Genomic DNA, 20321 nt, shown 5'->3' with positions numbered 1-20321 from the left:
CAAACCCTTGGCCTTAATGTTATCAGCTCCATGCTTTAACCAGTAGAGCTAACCGGCCAGCCCCACTTTTATTTTTAATTAGCAACACAGGATCTTCCCCAGTCTATAGATGAGGCTAAATAAAATTGCATGACACCTTCCTCCCCCTTTCTCGAAATTAAATGCTATTTTCTGATTGTGTACAACTTAACTGCATAAAAACTTGCATTTAACTACATACGTCACGTCTTCTCTTATACACATCTGGAGTTTTGATTTCTAAATTTCTGCTTTTGATTCACAATTAATAAACCATGCAATGGGAAGATCATTCAAAGAATCACATTTCATATGATTCCTAGAATTTCTGTGTGTTTTAAATTGGGTCCTTCATTTTTCTTTTCCTTTTAATGTTCTGTGCTTTGAAGATGTCTTCCACATGAAGATCATTACGTGTATAGCTGTGAGATATGTTGACTTCCTCCCCAATATAGAGCCTCAGTTATTTATTATCTTATATAATTTGCATCTAAACTTTGTAACATATTGTACCTTGTGGTGTACATAGTTCTAGCATATTATAACATTTTGTCTCTCATTGTTCTTTATGCAGATAACTTGCTTTTTTGAAATCTATATCTCCAAAATAATCTAGGGTATATACCAATTTGCTATATTGTCAAAATTTGTTACTTTGTTTTAGAATTCGTCTGTGTTTTATGAAGTGCTGAAAACCTTTTCCTAACAAGAAGTCTGTGTGTGAATAAACTATATTTCTTTTCATTCTTTCTTGCCTCTAGTGAAAGCCCTGTGTAAGGAATGTGTAGTAGAACGTTGTCGTGTGTTGCGTCTGAAGAACCAACTAAATGAAGATTATAAAACTGTTAATAATCTGCTAAAAGCAACAGTAAAGGGGTATGTTGTACAGTGCGCATTATTTATGATAAGCTAAAAAAATTTCAAGAGGTAATAACCAAGCAGCTTCATATTTATTAAAAATAGGGAGTGGGGATTTTTAGAAGAGTGATGGAAGTGGATTGCAGGGTCAGATCAAAAGTAAATTTTGCAATGATTGCTCCTGTGGCAAAGATAAAGCTGAGTAGGACAGCCTTTGCAACTATTCCATCCATTAGAGAGGAAGAAGCAGAAATGTGGATCTGAGGCCTGACCAAACTAAGGCAGAGTGTTAGCCTGTTCTCTGGCATGGCCTTGTGTAAAGCTTATGTTATAAGAAAAAACATCCCGGTAGGCTGGGGGTGACCCCCTTAGTGGGTCTGAAGTAAGGGTGTTAGCAAATAGCAAATGGTACCAGTGGAGTGTCCTTATCAGAAATGTCCAAGGTACTTGGAGTATGTTGAACACCACTCCATGGAGTACCTCTGGACTCAGGAATGAATGGAATCAGACAGTTAATGGATGGGATTAATTATGTCTGGGTTTAATTTAAGTTTTTTATTTCCCAAACAAATATTAATCTAGTTTATTATTTTGTGTCTTTCCACAAACAGCCTACTGAGTACCCTAAATGTGTGTTGGTATAGACGTGGATGTGCAAATATATATATATCATTGTCACGTATACTTAAAGACACAGTTGTATGTAATTGTGAATAGTAATCAAATGAAAGAAACTGGCCATTTAATGGGTGTGATTGGCATGAGTGTAATTGGGGTAGGAGAAGCAGGATGAGATTTAGGGTAGAAATAAATATTAGATATCTGCTATTTAATAGGAGTGAAAAATTGGCCAAAATGATAAAGTGTGTTAAAAAAACAGCACAACAGCTGGTTCTGAATATTTGTAATTCACTTTCGTTGTGGCCTTTACAAGGAAAAAAGGGAGGAGAACATTAGGAAACTTTATTTATATAATGTAACGTTCTCTTTGTTCCACAGCAATGATGGATTTTGGGTGGGGAAATCCTCCTTGCGGAGCTGGCGCCAGCTAGCTCTCGAACAACTAGATGAGCAAGATGGCGATGCAGACCAGAGCAATGGAAAAATGAATGGCAACACCTTAAATAAAGGTAATGTAGATTGTTGTGAAATTATAAGCATTCATTTTTAGTAAAATTGGTTTAATGCCCATCCATATAATTTTATTTTATTTTATTTTGTAGTAAAAGCAGCAAGTTACCATGTATTTATTAATCATCTGTTATTTTTAAGACATTTAATTCCAGTTTGGATGCAGAAATGTAAGAAATTTTATCTACCACCTACATGTAATTTTAAAGACAACTTTTGTTAAACCACAAGCTCTCAAAAATAGCTCAGGGCAAATAAAAGATTTTTAAACTATTAAAATTCAGTAGGGACTAAGCAACTCACCTGTGGAATTCTCCTTTATGACCTATCATACTTTGGGCTCAAGCTCTCTCTAGTTAATCACATGCAAAATTAATACTAATTTTACTTCAGGCTAAAAGTTTTAAGAAAGGTAAGACAGATGCAAATTGCATAGTATGCCCGGTGTATTCTGGTGTTAGATTATCTACCATATTTAGAGTTTGCCTTCGTCAGATAAGTGAGCTTGTGCTTCTGCATTTTTTATCAAGGAGAGAAGAGAGGGCTTTTGTATAGCCTTTTGCTTATAAATTCTTCTGAGTTATCTGAAGCTGTGCTTTCCAATAAGAAATTATCTTATTAAAAATCAACCACTAAAGTTAATTTTATAATCAGTGCTTTATATCAAGGGAAATTAAGGCACTAAGATTATTTTTAGATTTAAAATGGAGACTAGTGGTTTGATCAGATTTACTAATTTAGAAGTTTGTTACTTATATGCAGTGATCCATAGTTAGTGATCGGTGATTCATAAGCAATTATTTCACTTAATTTTCTTATTTCCTGTTTATTAGAATTTACATATATATATATATATATATATATACACACACACACACACACACACACACACACACAAGGGCATTCCAGAAAGTTCGTGGAAAAATAGAATTGAAGGGCTGGCCTGTGGCTCACTCGGGAGAATGTGGTGCTGATAACACCAAGGCCACGGGTTTGGATCCCTACATAGGGATGGCCAATTAGCTCCCTGGGTGAGCGTGGAGCTGATGACACCAAGTCAAGGGTTAAGATCTCCTTACCGGTCCTCTTTAAAAAAAAAAGAGAGAGAGAGAAAAATAGAATTGAAACATAGTGTGAATCTTTCCACAAACTTTTTGAAGTACCCTCATATATTTATTTTTTATTGCCATTTTAATATTCTTAATCTTTTTATTGAAGTATTCTGTATTTTCTGCATTCAAGCATTTTATATCATTTGCACCTTACTTTTTGAGAAAATAAAAAACACCAAAGCTATTAGCTTTTTAAGTTCCTTGAGCTGTAGTTTTTAACATTTTCAAATTTGAACTGTTTTTTTCTTTTGACTAAAATGTTTTGTTGCATTCTATAATTCATGAACTTAACATTAATTTGAAATTTATTATCCTGTCATTTGAAAATCCATACTATAATTATAGTGGTATCATGTGACGTAGTGTGTTAAGTATTTATTATTTGCTACTCTTTCGAGCCTCTTTATATACCAGTGTTCCTTCATTTTAAGTAAAGTTGGATGCTATACTGGAAAGTGCCTTGATGTTGGTTGGCCTAGCTTAAAAATATTTCTCATTGTTTTCAGAATAATATGCTTCTCTTCTTCTCCCATTAAAAGTTTTAAAAGCTTGAAGTAGCACAAATGTAATAAAGTAGAACTTCAAATCCCTCCCACCAGATATAATCACTGTAAATAGCGGTTTTCTATAATGGAGCTCATATAGGCACAGTTGTGCATCTCTTCCTATCAAAATACACAGCTCTTTTTATTCAGTGGCACAATGAAATGCCACTAAATTTACATATATCTATGTATACTTATTTATGTATTATATATTTATTTAACCAATTATATTTCAAAATTTAAAATTAGTATATAAGCACAGATGCAGGGCGCATCCTTGTGTGTGTCCTTGTATCTATGTATTTGTGTAATTTTCAGATTATTTCTGAGAAATAAATTCCTAGAAATTGCTGGGTCAGAGAATTATACACATTTATAATTGCTACATATTGGTACCTATTGGTAAATTTCCACCAGAACGCATATTAGGGGGCTTGTTTTTGCATGTTCTTCTCAACAGAAACAGTACATCAGTCACATCAATTTTTATCAGTCTGATACATGAAAATGACTAGCAATGTTGAGGCTTATGTTTTTCAAAATTATTTTTGGGGTTGACCATCTTCTCATATCTGAGAAGTTATTTGTGTATGTGACCAAGACAGAGGGGAGACAGAATTATCTGGTCATGTCCTTCCTTTGCCCATTTTTCTTCCTGAGTTTTCAAAAGATCAGTACATATTCTTTATATACATTAAGTATATTGTAAATGTGTTAGGTACTTAACATGAAAGATGCATGGATAACTCTTCTAATCTCCTGATGCTTAAGATTTTTTTTGATCATATTTCTAGTACATACAACTACAAATTGACAGTGATACAGTGTAGATAAGTAGGAAAAGCAGATATTGGAAGAGAAATATTAACAGGAAAAAGCAAAGTTCTTATTATATGTGTTTGACATTAAAGGTCAGACCTCACTTCATTCACCTTTAAAGCTTTCTGTTCAACTGCTAAGAGTAGGTAGATGAAAATGACATGACATGTAGATGATTAACTTAGTTTATGACACAGTATTCTGAATACCTTGACTAGAATTAATAGAAGGATATATAAATTATTTGTCAAATTGAAAAAAGGCACATCTTGCATAACCTAAATCTTTAAAAAGTTAACCGTCATTGAGATTTTTTTCTCCTTTTAAGGGAAAGAAATATAACACTTCTTAGCAGAACTGTGTAGGAATCACTTGGGTCTAATTTTCAGAATGTTTTAAGGTTTTCTTTGTTCAAAATTGTGCACAGTAGTATATCTGCTGCTTTGAACTTTAAATGCAACAACCAGAGTGGTTATTATCTGTGTTTCTTTTGATTAGATGAATCAAAGGAAGAAAGAAAAGAAGAGGAGGAGGAATTGAATTTTAATGAAGACATTCTGTGTCCACATGGTAAGCGAGAAGCATGAATCTGTTGTTAACTTGGCTTTAGTATATCATAAGTATTGTCTTAAAACATTTTCTCTTAGGGACTAGGCTCTAAAGTGGCAGCCATTGTTGAGTAACTGCTTTCTATTTTTTTTTTTTTTTTTTTAATTTTATTTTGTCGATATACATTGTAGCTGATTAATGCTCCCCATCACCAAAACCTCCCTCCCTTCTCCCTCCCCCCCTCCCCCCAACAATGTCCTTTCTGTTTGTTTGTTGTATCAACTTCAAATAATTGTGGTTGTTATATCTTCTCCCCCCCCCGTTTGTGTGTGTGTGTGTGTGTGTGTGTGTGTGTGTGTATGTGTGTGTGAATTTATATATTAATTTTTAGCTCCCACCAATAAGTGAGAACATGTGGTATTTCTCTTTCTGTGCCTGACTTGTTTCACTTAATATAATTCTCTCAAGGTCCATCCATGTTGTTGCAAATGGCAGTATTTCATTTGTTTTTATAGCTGAGTAGTATTCCATTGTGTAGATGTACCACATTTTCCGTATCCACTCATCTGATGATGGGCATTTGGGCTGGTTCCAACTCTTGGCTATTGTAAAGAGTGCTGCGATGAACATTGGGGAACAGGTATACCTTCGACTTGATGATTTCCATTCCTCTTGGTATATTCCCAACAGTGGGATGGCTGGGTCGTATGGTAGATCTATTTGCAATTGTTTAAGGAACCTCCATACCATTTTCCATAGAGGCTGCACCATTTTGCAGTCCCACCAACAATGTATGAGAGTTCCTTTTTCTCCGCAGCCTCGCCAGCATTTATCGTTCATAGTCTTTTGGATTTTAGCCATCCTAACTGGGGTTAGATGGTATCTCAATGTGGTTTTGATTTGCATTTCCCGGATGCTGAGTGATGTTGAGCATTTTTTCATATGTCTGTTGGCCATTTGTATATCTTCCTTAGAGAAATGCCTACTTAGCTCTTTTGCCCATTTTTTAATTGGGTTGCTTGTTTTCTTCTTGTAAAGTTGTTTGAGTTCCTTATATATTCTGGATATTAATCGAGTAACTGCTTTCTAAACTGTACTTTGATTAATGTTTCTGTTCTTTTACCCTTTTTAACTGTTAACTTCTACTCCCTGGCCTTTGCCTCTTACGTCATATCTTCTCACTTTTCAGGATATTAAATAAATAAATAAATAAAAGATTCTCCCACATTTAGAGGAAATCATTGGAAAAGAAAATTTTTCTCACTTATATTGAAGGGCTTTTGATTTTTTTTTTTTTTTTTTTTTTTTTTGGTGGCTGGCCAGTATAGGGGATTGAACCCTGGACCTTGGTGTTATCAGCACCACACTCTAACCAACTGGCTAGCCCCAAGGGCTTTTGAATTTGAAGGGAAGAATCTCAGTTGTTTCCTGTGACTACTTTATCCATTTGAACACTTTGAGAATAGCATTTTTATATTTCTTATTATCGTTAGTGCTATTTATGTTTTAGTTTCTTAGATATTTATTGACTAGCACCTGTGTCCTATGTGTTAGGTCCTCTTAACAAACTTAAGTCCCCTTCCCTGCCTTTTAAAAACCTATTTTTAGAAAAATCGCACCCAGAGAAGTTGAGATGTCAGTGTTTTATACTGTGTTAATCCACGTTTGTGCATTTCTTGTTATGTGGTAACATTGATAATACTCAGAATTCCTGTTGTTCCTAATAAATTTCTAATTTCAGTTCTAATTTCATTGGTTCACTGTGAACCAGTGGATGATGTCTCACACTTAACCCTTATGTACACTAGCACTTTTATATCAAGGGCCCTTGATGACACTAATGATAATAGTTGTCACTGGAGTAGTATTTGCATTCTGGATTATCTCACTGCATCTCAGCTTCCTAGATGAGGGGTATTCTCATTTACAGACCGCAAGAGTAGGGGAGCTCATCCTGGAGTGTGGATTGGGGTCTCTGTGGGTTCCAAGCTCATCTGTTCTTCCCCACTGCATCACCCTGACCCTCGTTTGTATTCCTTATACTAGTAGTGCACAGTAGGAGCACAAATGTAAAGAAGGTGTGACCTCTTAAGTAGTGGGCAGCATGAGTAAATAAGTAAGGGAAAGAAAGGTGGAGTGAACAGCCAAAAGGGGGTTAATTTTTTAGTGATGCTTTCCTATCAACTGATTTTATGTTCATAGCATAGATGTGGGCATATGATAAGCACATCCATTTTGAGAGTTGAGGCATGCCTGGCAAAATGTTAAGTTTCATGCTTGGTGCTGCCCATCTGGTTGAAACAGTGCCAGAACTTGGTTTGTCGTCGAACTCCTTAGCTCATTGAGTTTTGCTCCACCTTCCCTCCTATCTTTTTGTTTTGTTTTGTTTTGGCAGCTAGCTGGAAAGGGGATCTGAACCCTTGACCTTGGTGTTATCAGCACCTACTCTAACCACCTGAGCTAACTGGCCAGCTCTTCTTCCCACCAATATTATGTCATTTCTGTATTGACAGTTTTGACGAGAAAGCATGGCAAAGCTGAATATAATTTCAGGATGCATGCTGCACACCTCACCCTATCAGAAAGTGTGTAACTAACAGGAGGTGGTTTTTAGACCTTCAGCTTGATCTGTATCTCAGTGGCATTTTGAAGCCATACTTTGTAATCTGATATTTATAAGGGTTAGTTTTCTTTTCTTTTCTTTTTTCTTTTTTTTTCTTTTTTTTTTTTTTTTTGTCTTTTTCGTGACCGGCTCTCAGCCAGTGAGTGCACCGGCCAGTCCTATATAGGATCCAAACCCGCGGCGGGAGCGTCGCCGCACTCTCCCGAGCGTGCCACGGGCTCGGCCCGTGGGTTAGTTTTCTTCTTTTGTTTCTGTGTACTGTGTGCCCAGGGTGAGGTTTTTCATGTGCAGGATATCAAACCTTAGAAATTCACTTTACACATTAAGTTTCTATTAAAACTTCGTTAGGGAGAATTGTTGATGATGTTGGTAGTTGTAGTAATAGTAGCAGTAGTAGTAAGATGGTAGTGGACAGTTATTGAATGCTTACCATGTGCCTGGTAGTTTTCTAAGTGTAGAGATGTTAACTTGTTTAATCTGTACAACAACACTGTGAAGTCAATATTGTTATCACATCCCTTGTACTGATGAATAAGTAAACTGAGCACAGAGGTGAGAATCATTTGCTTAAGGTCATCACACTTGATTGGTAGTTTTGCCTGGGTATATAATTGTTGGAAACTCTTTTTCTTTGAAAATTTGAAGGACCTACCCTAGCGTTCAGTGTACCACTCAGAAGTCCAAAGCCATTCTTTGTAGGTAATTTTTTTTTCCTTCCATTTCTGGAAACTCATTGGATCTTTGTCCCCAATGTTGTACAATTTCACAGTGATCTGCCTTGGTGTAGACACTGTTTCTTTTATTGTGCTAGCACTCTGTGGAGGTCGAGTGTGTCTTGGAGGGGCTTGGTGACTGCAGGCTTCACTATTAGGGTGCCCTGGCTGGCCTCTTTCAATGGGGAATTCCCAATGTTGGTTTCCGCTCTTGGACTGCTCATATTTCTCCATAAGCGTCTTCCATTCTCCTACCTAGAAAATGCAGACCTGCCATCACTGTTCTGGGGTTGTAGAGAGAAGGGGGCTTGGGAGTCTCTGCATTCAGTGCAGAAATGTTTACTCATTCCTATCTCAGCTTGTTACCTCATTTGTCTCTGGGTCCCCTGGTGCAGAGGCCTTAGGTTTTTACTGTCAGAGAATAAACTTGTAGTTCTTTGTGGCCAGAGGGGATAGTTATCTGTAGGATGCAGAGAAGGGGACTGAGAATCTAAATAGACTTTTAGTCCTTTTTTTGTTTGTTTTGTTTTGTTAACCCTACCTTCACTTCCACATATCCCAAATTCCTGGTTCTATGGGGGCAGTTCTGCAGTGTAGTAAATCTGATTCCTTTTTTTTTTTTTTTTTTTTGTCTTTTTCGTGACCAGCACTCAGCCAGTGAGTGTACCGACCATTCCTATATAGGATCCGAACCCGCGACGGGAGCGTCACTACCGCGTTCCCAGCGCTGCACTCTCTTGAGTGCACCACGGGCTCGGCCCAAATCTGATTCCTTTTTGACTTTTGCCAACTTATAATTAATTTTCTTGTGTGTCTTATCTGTCGTCTTTTTAAGCTTCTAAAACTTTTGTTACTGTCATTCCGTATGTTCTTTTTATTCATCATTATGGTTTTATATCTTTTTAAAAAATCTCTATTGTGGTTTAATGATGTTTTAGGAGACACCAAAAGTAAATACAGTTTTTCTTTTGGTGGCTGGCTGGTACAGGGATTGAACTCTGGACCTTGGTGTTATCAGCACCATGCTCTAACCAACTGAGCTAACCAGTTGGCCCTTAAATGCAGTTTTAAAACATCATTTTTATCTGGAAATACTTGTTTTGCATTTTTATATTCTTATAACAAAATTCCTATGTATTTCTTTTTTTTTTTTTTTTATTGACTGGTAAGGGGATCGCAACCCTCAGCACAGTGTTGTCTGCACCACGCTCAGCCAGTGAGCACACCGGCCATCCCTATATAGGATCCGAACCCGCAGCCTCGGCGCTGCCAGCACTGCACTCTCCCTAGTGAGCCATGGGGCTGGCCCAAAATCCCTATGTATTTCTAAAGCCATTATATGTACTTAATATATCACAGATTTTGTGTGAATTCATTATTAGATTGTATTTCATTAGAAGATTTACTACTGCCATAAAGTTCATTATATTGCAGAAATAATATATTCATCAAGCTTTCTTTACATTTTATATTCCTTTGAATAAATAACCTCCCTACAACATACCTTGTTAATAACACCTAGTTTGCATAGAGGTTGGGCAGTTTTTGTTTTGTTTTTTAAGTTCTTTTTTGGGTGTTCTATGGCCCAGATTATTATAGTTTGAACTGGATTTTAGTGCTGATGGGGTCTGTTTATCCAGAATCTAAATTCATTGTTAACTACGTTCCTATTTTTACCAGAAGAATCTTTGGGAATCAGATTATCCAGTTATGTTTGGTGAATCTCTCATGACTGATTTGATCTTGTACTGGAAGATACTGCTCACAGGATGAAGTCGATTGCCTTTCTGTCTTCAAATTTAAGAAATAGCATTATTTATATCAGGATACAAAAATTCTTATGTCACAATTAAAAGTTAATTCTTGTGAGGTAATAGACAGTATTCAAATACATTAAACAATGATAGTTATTAAAATGATAGGAAATTAAATTTAGAGATGTGGCTAAGAAGTAAAGAACTTTGTATTACCAGCTAGACTGCAGTAAAACAGCTTATTAAATTTTTCTTCTGACTTCAGAAATAATTTGGGTTGTTCTTTTTTAATCATATGAGTAATACACGTCCAACATAAAAGCCAGTCACTACCTAAAGGTACCCCCTCATTAGAATGAGACAGTGCATCCATAGTGTCTGAAATCCTTTGCAAACATATATATTAAAGTGTGTGTGTCTGTATTATTATTTTCTTCATTCTCTCCCCTTTGCTTAACCAGATAGTTATATACCACATGCATACAAAGAAAGAATTCTTTTAAAAAAATTTTTATTGAATCATAATTGATTATAAATATTTTGGGGGTTCAATGTTGACATGTTGATCAAATCAATATTACTAGTATATATATTGTTATAAATCATACTTAATCTTTATGCCCCTTGTCCAATCTCTCTCTATCCCCATCTTGTTTCCCCCTCCCACCTCTGATAATCCTCGATTCCTTCTCTCCTTCTGAAAGAGTGATGGTTAACCTCTGTTGAATTGTTGCCTCAATGGTCTGTCCAATGCTGAGAGGTGTGCTCAGGTCCCACAATATTATCGTAGAGCAGATGCTCCTTCTGTTAGTCTCGAATGGGCTTTGTAGAGAGAGACATCCTCTTCTTTTCTTTGGTTTCTGCTGGTGACTCTCCTTATGTCAATGCACTCCAGTGGCTGGTGGACCATCTGCATGGTGGTTATGGTGTCTAGCTGCTTTCGTGGCAGCCGTGGTTATCATGGTGGCTGTGGTTGGCCACCCACATGGAGGTGATATTTTTGGCATGCTCCCTCCTTGGTGCTGGTAGTGTGCCTGGTTGTGTGAGGGAGTCCAGTCCCTGGCTCCATACCTCAGAACCCCGGGTAGGCCCCGAGGTGCTAGTGGTGTGCCTGGTTGGAGAGGGGTCTAGTCCCTGGCTCCAAAAGAATCCTTTTTTTTTTTTTAAAAAAGGAAACCACTTAAAAATTATAATTGCCTTGGAGTTCTTTCTAAATCAGGTCATAGAGATCTACCTTAATCTTTTTTATGGCTATATTGTATTTTACCATAAGGATGCACTAAATTAGGGTTTGATAATCCAATTAACCTTTTCCTTTTTTTAAAAAATAAATTTCCTGATTGTGTCAAATGATAGGCATGTTGGAGTAAGTTTTCATAGCCTCAAAGGAAATGTAAATTAATAGCCTACTCAGAAAGTGAATTTTCACATTGTGACCTTATTTCTGTGTGATAAGTTTATTAAAGCAAAATAATCTTTTCTTGAGATTATTCAAAGCTCAGAAAGAAGTGAGGGGTAGAAGTTAAGAAGATACATGAAAGGACTTTACAAAGTCATGGAAAGTCTATGGCTGTACCAGTCTGAACATGCCCAATCTCGTCTGATCTCAGAAAAAGTCATGGAAAAATGGAATTAAAAGATAAAAAATATAAACTTTATTTCTGAACATAACCTCCATTAAGTTGAAGATACTTTTATAAGCAGTGATATCAGCCATTTAGTCCATCCCTAAGGAACTGAGGGCCCTGGAAATTTAACGATGTCAATGCAGTCTTTTTTACATTATTAATAGCAGGGAAATGGTTGCCCTTTAAAGATTTCTTAAGATTGGGAGACAAAAAGAAGTCAGAAGGAGCCAAATCAGGACAGTAAAGTGGACACCTAATGATTTCCCATCCAAACTCTCACAAAATTGCCTTTGTTTGATGAGAGGAATGAGCAGGAACATTGTCATGGTGGTGAAGGGCTCTCTGGTGAAGCTTTCCCAGGTGTTTTTCTGCTAAAGCTTTGACTAACTTTCTCCAGACACTCTCATAATAAGCAAATGTTATTGTTCTTTGACCCCCGCCCCCAGGAAGTCAAGAAGCAAACTGTCTAGAGCATCCCAAAAAACCGTTGTCATGACCTTTGTTCTTGAGTCCACTTTTGCTTTGAGTGGCCCCCTTCCATCTCTTGGTAGCCATGGCTTTTATCGTGCTTTGTCTTCAGGATCACACTGTAAAGCCATGTCTCCTATTAACAGTTCTTTAAAGAAATGCTTCAAGATCTTGATCCCACTTGTTTAAAGTTTCCATTGAGAGTTCTGCTCTTGTATGCAGGTGGTCTGGGCACAACAATTTTGGCACCCATCAAGCATAAAGTTTGCTCAGTTTAAATTTTTTCATCAGAATTGTATAATCTGAACTGGTTGAGTTATCTATGGCGTTGGCTGTTGTTTCTGCTGTTAATTGTTGGTCCTCTTCCATTGGGGCATAAACAAGATTAATTTTTTCCTCGTGAATTGATGTGCTTCATCTTCAACACCATGTCATCCCTTAAAATGAGCTGTCCATTTGTAAACTGTTGATTTCTTTGGGGCCTTGTCCCCATAAACTTTTTATAAAGCATGAATGATTTCACTGTTCTTCTACCTAGGCTTCACTAGAATTCTTAGAAATTATGGGGTTTCGATGAAACCAACCTGGGTTCATAATCCCAGCCTCGTATTTGCCAGCTGTGGTGACCCTAGATATATTCATCTCTCTGATTCTCAGTTTATTCACTGTGTAAAATGTATTATGTGTTTAGAAAACTCCTGGCTTTATTACTCTCAATAAATCTGTAGGTACCTTGCCAGTCGGCGCAGAAACAAATGTTTGGCTTTGGAAACTTAAAGATGTTTCTCTGGATAATGACCCATATAGGTAGATACATACAGTTCACTAAGAGAACACTTGGGAACAGCTGAAACAATTGAGAATATAATATCACAAATGGAGCCAGGAGGAAGGCCCTGGAAAGCTAGATGTAGATAAGTAAATAGTAAACTGAGGAGAATCTGGTAAGATTGCAGGCTGCTGTGATTTTAGCATTCCTGTGATCTTCTGAGAAGTGTCAAGTCCTTGTGACTAGTATTCTTGTTGTCTTCTGGGATTTCTTGAAAACAAGTTGCAAGTAGCAAACAAATTGGGACATGACTGGAGATGGTTTTCAGAGTGAACGGTAGATTGCTTTATTACTTAACTTTTGCTTGTTAACTTGAAAGAATGGACCTGTGAGGGTGGGACACAACCTTGGAAAATATGATTTCAATGCAGAATGATTTTAGTAACAATCAAATCAGAGACAGTCAATTCTGCAGGAAATGATGACCTTTGAGTGATGCAGTTAAACAGTGCCTGGAGATCCCAGGATCCTGGGAGGCCTCTTTTTATTGCTTTCTTACTGGCAGGGAGAAAGGTAGCAAATGCATGGTTCTAGCCTATACATTTGTTTTTCTCTCCTGATTTTTCTTTTTCTCTGTTTTTTTACCCTCTTCCCTGCACCCTCCTCTGCCCTCTCTCCTGATTTTTCAACCACAGACCTGGATTAAAGACATAAAATTGGGGTTAGTGGCAAGCCCCTTTATAATTAAAATGAAATTTAAAATTTAGAGAGTTTTCTGGAAAGAGATAGAAATACAATTGCGAAGAAAAGGAAACGAGTACCTGTAGATTTTTCTTAAGTTTAAGAAATAGGAAATAGATTTTGGGTGCTTTCTCTTAAATTTAAGAAATAGAAAATAGATACTGACTTTTTCAGCTTTTTTTTTTTTTTTTTCTTCAAATACATTTTTTTTTTTCTTTAACTCAGGGGAGTTATGCATTTCTGAAAACGAAAGAAGGCTTGTTTCTCAAGAGGCTTGGAGCAAACTGCAGCAATACTTTCCAAAGGCTCCTGAGTTTCCAAGTTACAAAGAATGCTGTTCACAGTGCAAGGTACTGAGTGCTCTACTGACATCTATGGAAATGGCATGCCGCCTCCCTGGATTGACTTCCCGGGGAATTAACAATGTGCTTTTAATGGGGGTGTAGAGAGGAGGCAAGTCATGTGCTGTCAGCAGGAGACAGTTGATTGCTTCATTCTCTTTCAGATTTTAGAAAGAGAAGGAGAAGAAAATGAGGCCTTACATAAGATGATTGCAAACGAGCAAAAGACTTCTCTTCCGAATTTGTTCCAGGACAAAAACAGACCATGTCTCAGTAACTGGCCAGAGGTACAATGATTCCCACAAAGGAAAGAATCATCTTTCCTTTTTAAGGCCGTTGCCAAATTCTTGATAAACTGTTTCAGAACAACCCAGAACTTTTCTCATTCTCATTTGTTTAGTAATCTGATCAGGGGGATTTACTCCAGCTTGCTGTTTCTTGGTAGAAGACTGTATTTCCAATTTATTTATAAAACTTGGGGCCAGCCTGTGGCTCACTTGGGAGAGTGCGGTGCTGATAACTCCAAGGCCACGGGTTCGGATCCCTATATAGGGATGGCCGGTTAGCTCACTTGGGAGAGCGTGATGCTGACAACACCAAGTCAAGGGTTAAGATCCCCTTACCGGTCATCTTTAAAAAATAAATAAATAAATAAATAAAACTTGAATAAGAAAAACCACATTTGTCATAAAGAATTTGTGTTAAGAATGCAACGAATTAATGGATACTTTTTCTGTGATTTTTATATTCTAGGATACAGATGTCCTCTATATTGTTTCACAGTTCTTTGTAGAAGAATGGCGGAAATTTGTTAGGTAGAAACCAAAAATTTTCTCTTTCCTTTTTTTGGGGGTTGACTCCAGTACCCTTCATGGTTACTTTCACTAATGTACACTGGAAACTTTCTTTTCTCTTAAATGAGTAATCCTAAAGAACATTTAATTACTAATGCCCTTTTAAATATATCTCCAATTTAAAAATAATTATCTTAAAAATCTTCTTTTTCATCATGTAATAGTGAGGTATATTTATCTTCCTTGTCTTATTTGTATAGAAAGCCTACAAGATGTAGTCCTGTGTCATCGGTCGGAAATAGCGCTCTTCTGTGTCCCCATGGGGGACTCATGTTTACATTTGCTTCTATGACCAAAGAAGATTCTAAACTGTGAGTTTTTTCTCTTCATGTGATTTGTTTGTTTGTTTCTAATAATTAATAAAGTATGTTTAAGTAATTACTCTTCTAACATAAATAATCTGTTTTAAGAATCTAGTTCTTTGCTAAATTGTTGGTGTTTTTCCTTTTATATGCTCTTCTAGAGTGAGCTCTTGTCTTTAATTAAAAGGAAAAGCCTGCTTCTCCAGAAAAGGCAAGAGGCTGCCTGAGACTTTGTTCGTTATGCTCCTTCCTTGTCCCTCCTGGAGACGAGAAACACTCTCCTCCCCCTCTTCTCCTCCCAAGCTGCTGGTAACCAGTACCATGTCTCTAGGCGGATTCTTTTCCAGAATCACATAATCAACACGGTCTTGGTTGTAGGGTTTTTTCCTGCAGCTGCCAGCTTTCAGAAAATAGAGGAGGAGTATGGCCGTGTAGCACCAGAGCAAAGCCGCTGACTGAGCCAGTCACCTGGAATTCTAGGGTCTTAAAACCAAAATTTTCTTCCATTCCTCAAGTGCTTCCAAAGGAGCTCGTCTATAAATTTCACGCCTGATGTTGCTATTTTGTCTTGTGAAATAATTTTAAAATAACTATATAAGAGAAGGAAGAATGCCTCCAAGGTTGCCAGTAAATCATGCAAGGAAAATTGAAACACAAATAAAAATTCCCTTGAGACTAATCTAGAGTTTGGGAGTTTATTATTCATATTTCAATACTCTAAGATAAATTTAAGGGATCTGAGAATTAGTATATATATTCTTCTAGATTCTCCCCCAGCCCTCCCTCCCTCCCTTCTTTTTCCCTTTCTTTTCTCTTTTTTTAGGGGGTGGGGGTGGGGATTGTTACTGTTTTAATGCTGGATATCCAAGAAAATATCTATAATAATAAAGCAAACAGATGTGTGCCACCAGTCAGCTTAAAAGTTAAACAGTTCAGGTAATGTATTTAAAGTCCCCTCAGTACTTATCCTTCTTTTCATTACTGCTTTTCTCTCCCTCTCTCTCCCTTCCTCTTGAAGTAACCACTGTCCTGAATTTGAGAGTTATCAGTATCAGAAAGTATTCCTTTAAAAAACCAATACACACACATAGTAATGTCTTGGATATTTAAAACTTTTTATATTAAATGGCATCAATACTGTATTTATCCTTCTGCAACTAACTTATTTTACTCAACTTATGTTTTTGAGGTTTAAGTGTGTTGATATATGTAACTACAGTCCATTTAGTTTCACTGCTGTTGTAACATTGAAAAAACTACTATAATATATGAAAAATACTACTCCTTGTTGACGAGAACATATCTTTTTCCTTTCGTTCCTTTGCATTAAATACTGTAGTAGTGATTGATGATTTTGGTTTAGGAGATGAACGGATTATATTAGTTCTCTTTATTTCCATGTGTCTTAAGGCATGTTGTGTTTTTTTTGCACAGTATAGCTCTCATATGGCCCAGTGAGTGGCAAATGATACAAAAGCTCTTTGTTGTGGATCATGTAATCAAAATCACAAGAATTGAAATGGGCGATATAAACCCTTCAGAAACACAGTATATTTCTGAGCCTAGTAAGTTTTCATATTGATTTTGGTTTCTGTAGTTAAAAGTTGACATTTTATGGGGGAAGGAAAGGGTACATCAGTGTTGTATTCTCTGCTTAAAATTAAAGATCATGTGGCAGTTCAAACTCTCTAGGCGGGAACTTCCATACAGTTGTCTTTTATTTGTGTGTGTATTTGTGGACAGTAAATGAATATCCTTATTGTTACTATTTGCATTCAACAGAATAATAATTGATAGAAAATATATTACTGATAGTTTAATTAGATCTCTGGCTCTTTGACAGTAATTCCTCAACCACTTCTGTTTTACTTTTTTTTTAAGAACTCTGTCCAGAATGTAGAGAAGGCTTATTGTGTCAACAGCAGAGGGACCTGCGTGAATACACTCAAGCCACCATCTATGTCCATAAAGTTGTGGATAATAAAAAGGTACTGGTCCCTCTTGTGGCCATGACTAGTAGTGACCAAGTATGCTTTTTGACTTGCTGTTTTATGTTCACTGAGCACTGCCTAGAACTGTATTTTTGTTTCCTGAAAGCTGTTTGGCATTAGAATTGACATTGGACAAGAATTGAAAATGGATAGTTCTGTGATTATATGTGCATTTATTGATTTGATACATAGATATTTACTGAATGTCAGCTGTGTGCCAGGAATCACACACTGGTGCTGAGGATGTAGTGATGGAGACAGACAAGGTACCTGCTCTGGAAATCATACGTACCTAGTGAGGAAGGTCAGAAGTAAATCATAAATTCATAAGATGATTTTACACAGGAACAAGTATTTTGAGGGACATTTAACAGAGTAAAGTGAGAGAGACTGATAGAAATGGAGGTCGCAGTGTTAGATAGGGAGTAGACAGGAAAGGCATCTTGAGGAGGAGGAGTTTTACCTCCTGAGCACTCGCTGTCAGGGATCCAACCTGGGAAAAGTATTCTAGGCACAGGAAACAAAGGCCAAAGAGATAAGCCTAATGTGCTCAAGCATAGAGTAAAAACCATTGTGCTGACTGATAGAACTTTCTGCAGTGATGAACAGGTTCTATATCTGTGCTACACACCACAGGAGCCACCAGCCACATGTGGCTGTGGATCACTTGATTCATAGTTAGTGTGGCTAGTGTGACTGAACTAAAACTGAATTTTTTTTTTCCCCCAAAAGATGACCAGTAAGGGGATCTTAACCCTTGACTTGATGTTGTCAGCACCACACTCTCCCAAGTGAGCTAACTGGCCATCCCTATATAGGGAACTGAACCCGTGGCCTTGGTGTTATCAGCACCACACTCTCCCAAGTGAGCCACGGGCTGGCACCCTAAAACTGAATTTTTAATTTTTATTCATTTAAATTTAAATAGCTATATGTGGCTTGTGGCTACCATAGTAGCCAGCTCTGGTCTAGAGTGAAGTTTACTCCAAGGATGGATAGCAATATGGGATGAGGGACCAAATTCTGTTGTGTTTTATACAACTTACCAAGGACTTGGGATTTTGTTGTAAGTGTAGGTCTAAGCCACTGGAGAGTTTTGAACAAGGTCATGGTATGATCTCATTTATGGTTTGAAAAAGTCAGCCTGGCCATTGTGTTTAGAATTGCTGAGGACCTACAAGGAATAACAAAGGCAATTTGAGAGCATTTTGCATTGATCTGCAAGGGTAGGTGAAATTTTGTAAGCAGAGGTGTTAAAACTTGCTATGTTATGGATTTCAGAGCATTTTTACTATATTAGAAATGGCTCTTGGGTAGATCCTGACCTGTTATGGTTCCAGGATTTGGGGGATTAAAAACAAAGTAGAGGGCCAGCCCGTGGCTCACTTGGGAGAGTGTGGTGCTGATAATACTGAGGCCACAGGTTCAGATCCCTGTATAGGGATGGCCTGTTAGCTCACTTGGGAGAGCGTGGTGCTGACAGCACCAAGTCAAGGGTTAAGATCTCCTTACCGGTCATCTTTTAAAAACAACAACAACCAAAAAAAAAAAAAAACCGAAGTAGAATACATTTTCGTTGATGGTAAGTTACCAAAGACATTATTTAAGAAGGGTAACATACAGATTATGCTCTAGAGGTTTAGGGTTCTGCTTCACAAGTTGAACTAAGTCCTTCATTTCCTAATTTGCTGAGAAAATGAAGTTAATGAGTATAAATATTTTAGTTTTTCCCCTAAAATTTTCTTAAATCTTTTGTACCTTTTAGTACATGCAGATCTTGGTATCTTGGTATCTAGTATAGAATAATATCCAATTTAGTTGATTTCAATAATATCCAATTTTAGTTGAGTTTAATAACAGTATTTCATAGTGTTCTGCAAAAGAACACTTCCTCCATCGTACATTTTCTCAATTCTTAAAGAGCATTGTGACTCCTGCCACCTCAACAGTTTGAGAACTTGAAAAGGCTTGATAATTGGTGTACTCGAGAAGGTGTCAAGCACCTTACAACTTCTGCAAAATAACATCATTGTGCAAGCCTGATAATAACTGTTCTGTGGAGACCTCTTACATTTATTATGGTGAACACATTAAATACAAGAATAAGTCTTAGGATAAAAAAACAGAGAGCACTTGATTCTTGATCTACTCTGGTCATTTATCCCACCATGATAAAGGTGTTCCTCCTCTGGGTAAAGCTTGCCAGTCAAAGCCCGCACTCCCTCCATGGCGCACCTTTCTGACCTACTTCTCTCTCTCTCGTCTTCGTGCATTCAGGTGATGAAAGATTCAGCTCCGGAGTTGAATGTGAGTAGCTCCGAAACGGAGGAGGACAAGGAAGAAGCTAAACCAGATGGAGAAAAAGATCCAGATTTTAATCAAGTACGTCTTGAGGCTGCTTTTCATTGTTATCTTTTCCTCCATTCTCAAAGAGCAGCCACTCCCAGCACTTGGACATCTCTCTCTACTCTGTGTGGGGGATATTGGTTCTCTGCTCCCTTCCTGTTTTTCCTTTTCTTTCTTTAGTTTTGGCAGCACATTACAGCTGTCTTGATTGCTCATGAAAAGCCGTGGACCACATTATTCCAGAATTAACATATTTCTTGCTATTAAGTAAGAAAGGTTGACATATAATGTAATGATTAAATTTGTAGCTGGAAAAGAAGTCTAAAACCCAAGACCCATGTTTTGATTTGTTGTTTAATCATGGGATCTTCAAAGTATGAAAAGATATTTTAACTCAGATTACTTCATTTTACAAACAAAATAAATAGCCTTAATAATGAAGTATGTAGGAGAGATTTTTGTGTCTCTAATTAAGGTGTTGATCAAATGACCAGATGAGCTGTTGCATTAATCTTTCATTTTCCCTTATAATAAACTTTAAATTTTTCTATTAAACTTGAATATTTTCTGTATGTTCTGTTTTGATTTCCTACCCCTCTTATTTGGTCGCTTGATTATATTCTGCAGGTTTATAGTGATACTGGAGAAAATTTTCTTTCTTTCTTTCTTTTTCTTTTTCTTTTCTTTTTTTTTTAAATAAAAAGATGACTGGTAAGAGGATCTTAACCCTTGACTTGGTGTTGTCAGCACCACGCTCAG

General features: G+C 37.0%; 1 protein-coding gene across 4 annotated transcripts in view; it reads left to right on the top strand.

The window, feature by feature from the left end:
• The window catches only part of USP48 (ubiquitin specific peptidase 48), an 86546-nt gene that overhangs the window by 51756 nt on the left and 14469 nt on the right, over window positions 1–20321 (top strand). For all 4 annotated transcript variants that reach the window (XM_063104562.1, XM_063104561.1, XM_063104560.1 and 1 more), the window contains exons 13-22: window positions 780–894; window positions 1876–2006; window positions 4982–5053; window positions 13954–14078; window positions 14234–14356; window positions 14823–14884; window positions 15124–15234; window positions 16660–16790; window positions 17107–17213; window positions 19494–19598. In XM_063104562.1, coding sequence (XP_062960632.1) covers window positions 780–894; window positions 1876–2006; window positions 4982–5053; window positions 13954–14078; window positions 14234–14356; window positions 14823–14884; window positions 15124–15234; window positions 16660–16790; window positions 17107–17213; window positions 19494–19598 — 1082 coding nt within the window. The remainder of the gene's footprint in view (window positions 1–779; window positions 895–1875; window positions 2007–4981; window positions 5054–13953; window positions 14079–14233; window positions 14357–14822; window positions 14885–15123; window positions 15235–16659; window positions 16791–17106; window positions 17214–19493; window positions 19599–20321) is intronic.

Source organism: Cynocephalus volans, chromosome 8 (genome assembly GCF_027409185.1).
Source record: "Cynocephalus volans isolate mCynVol1 chromosome 8, mCynVol1.pri, whole genome shotgun sequence".
Taxonomy (NCBI): Eukaryota; Metazoa; Chordata; class Mammalia; order Dermoptera; family Cynocephalidae; genus Cynocephalus; species Cynocephalus volans.
Note: the sequence above shows the minus strand (reverse complement) of the source record. Positions and strands in the feature narration are given on the sequence as shown.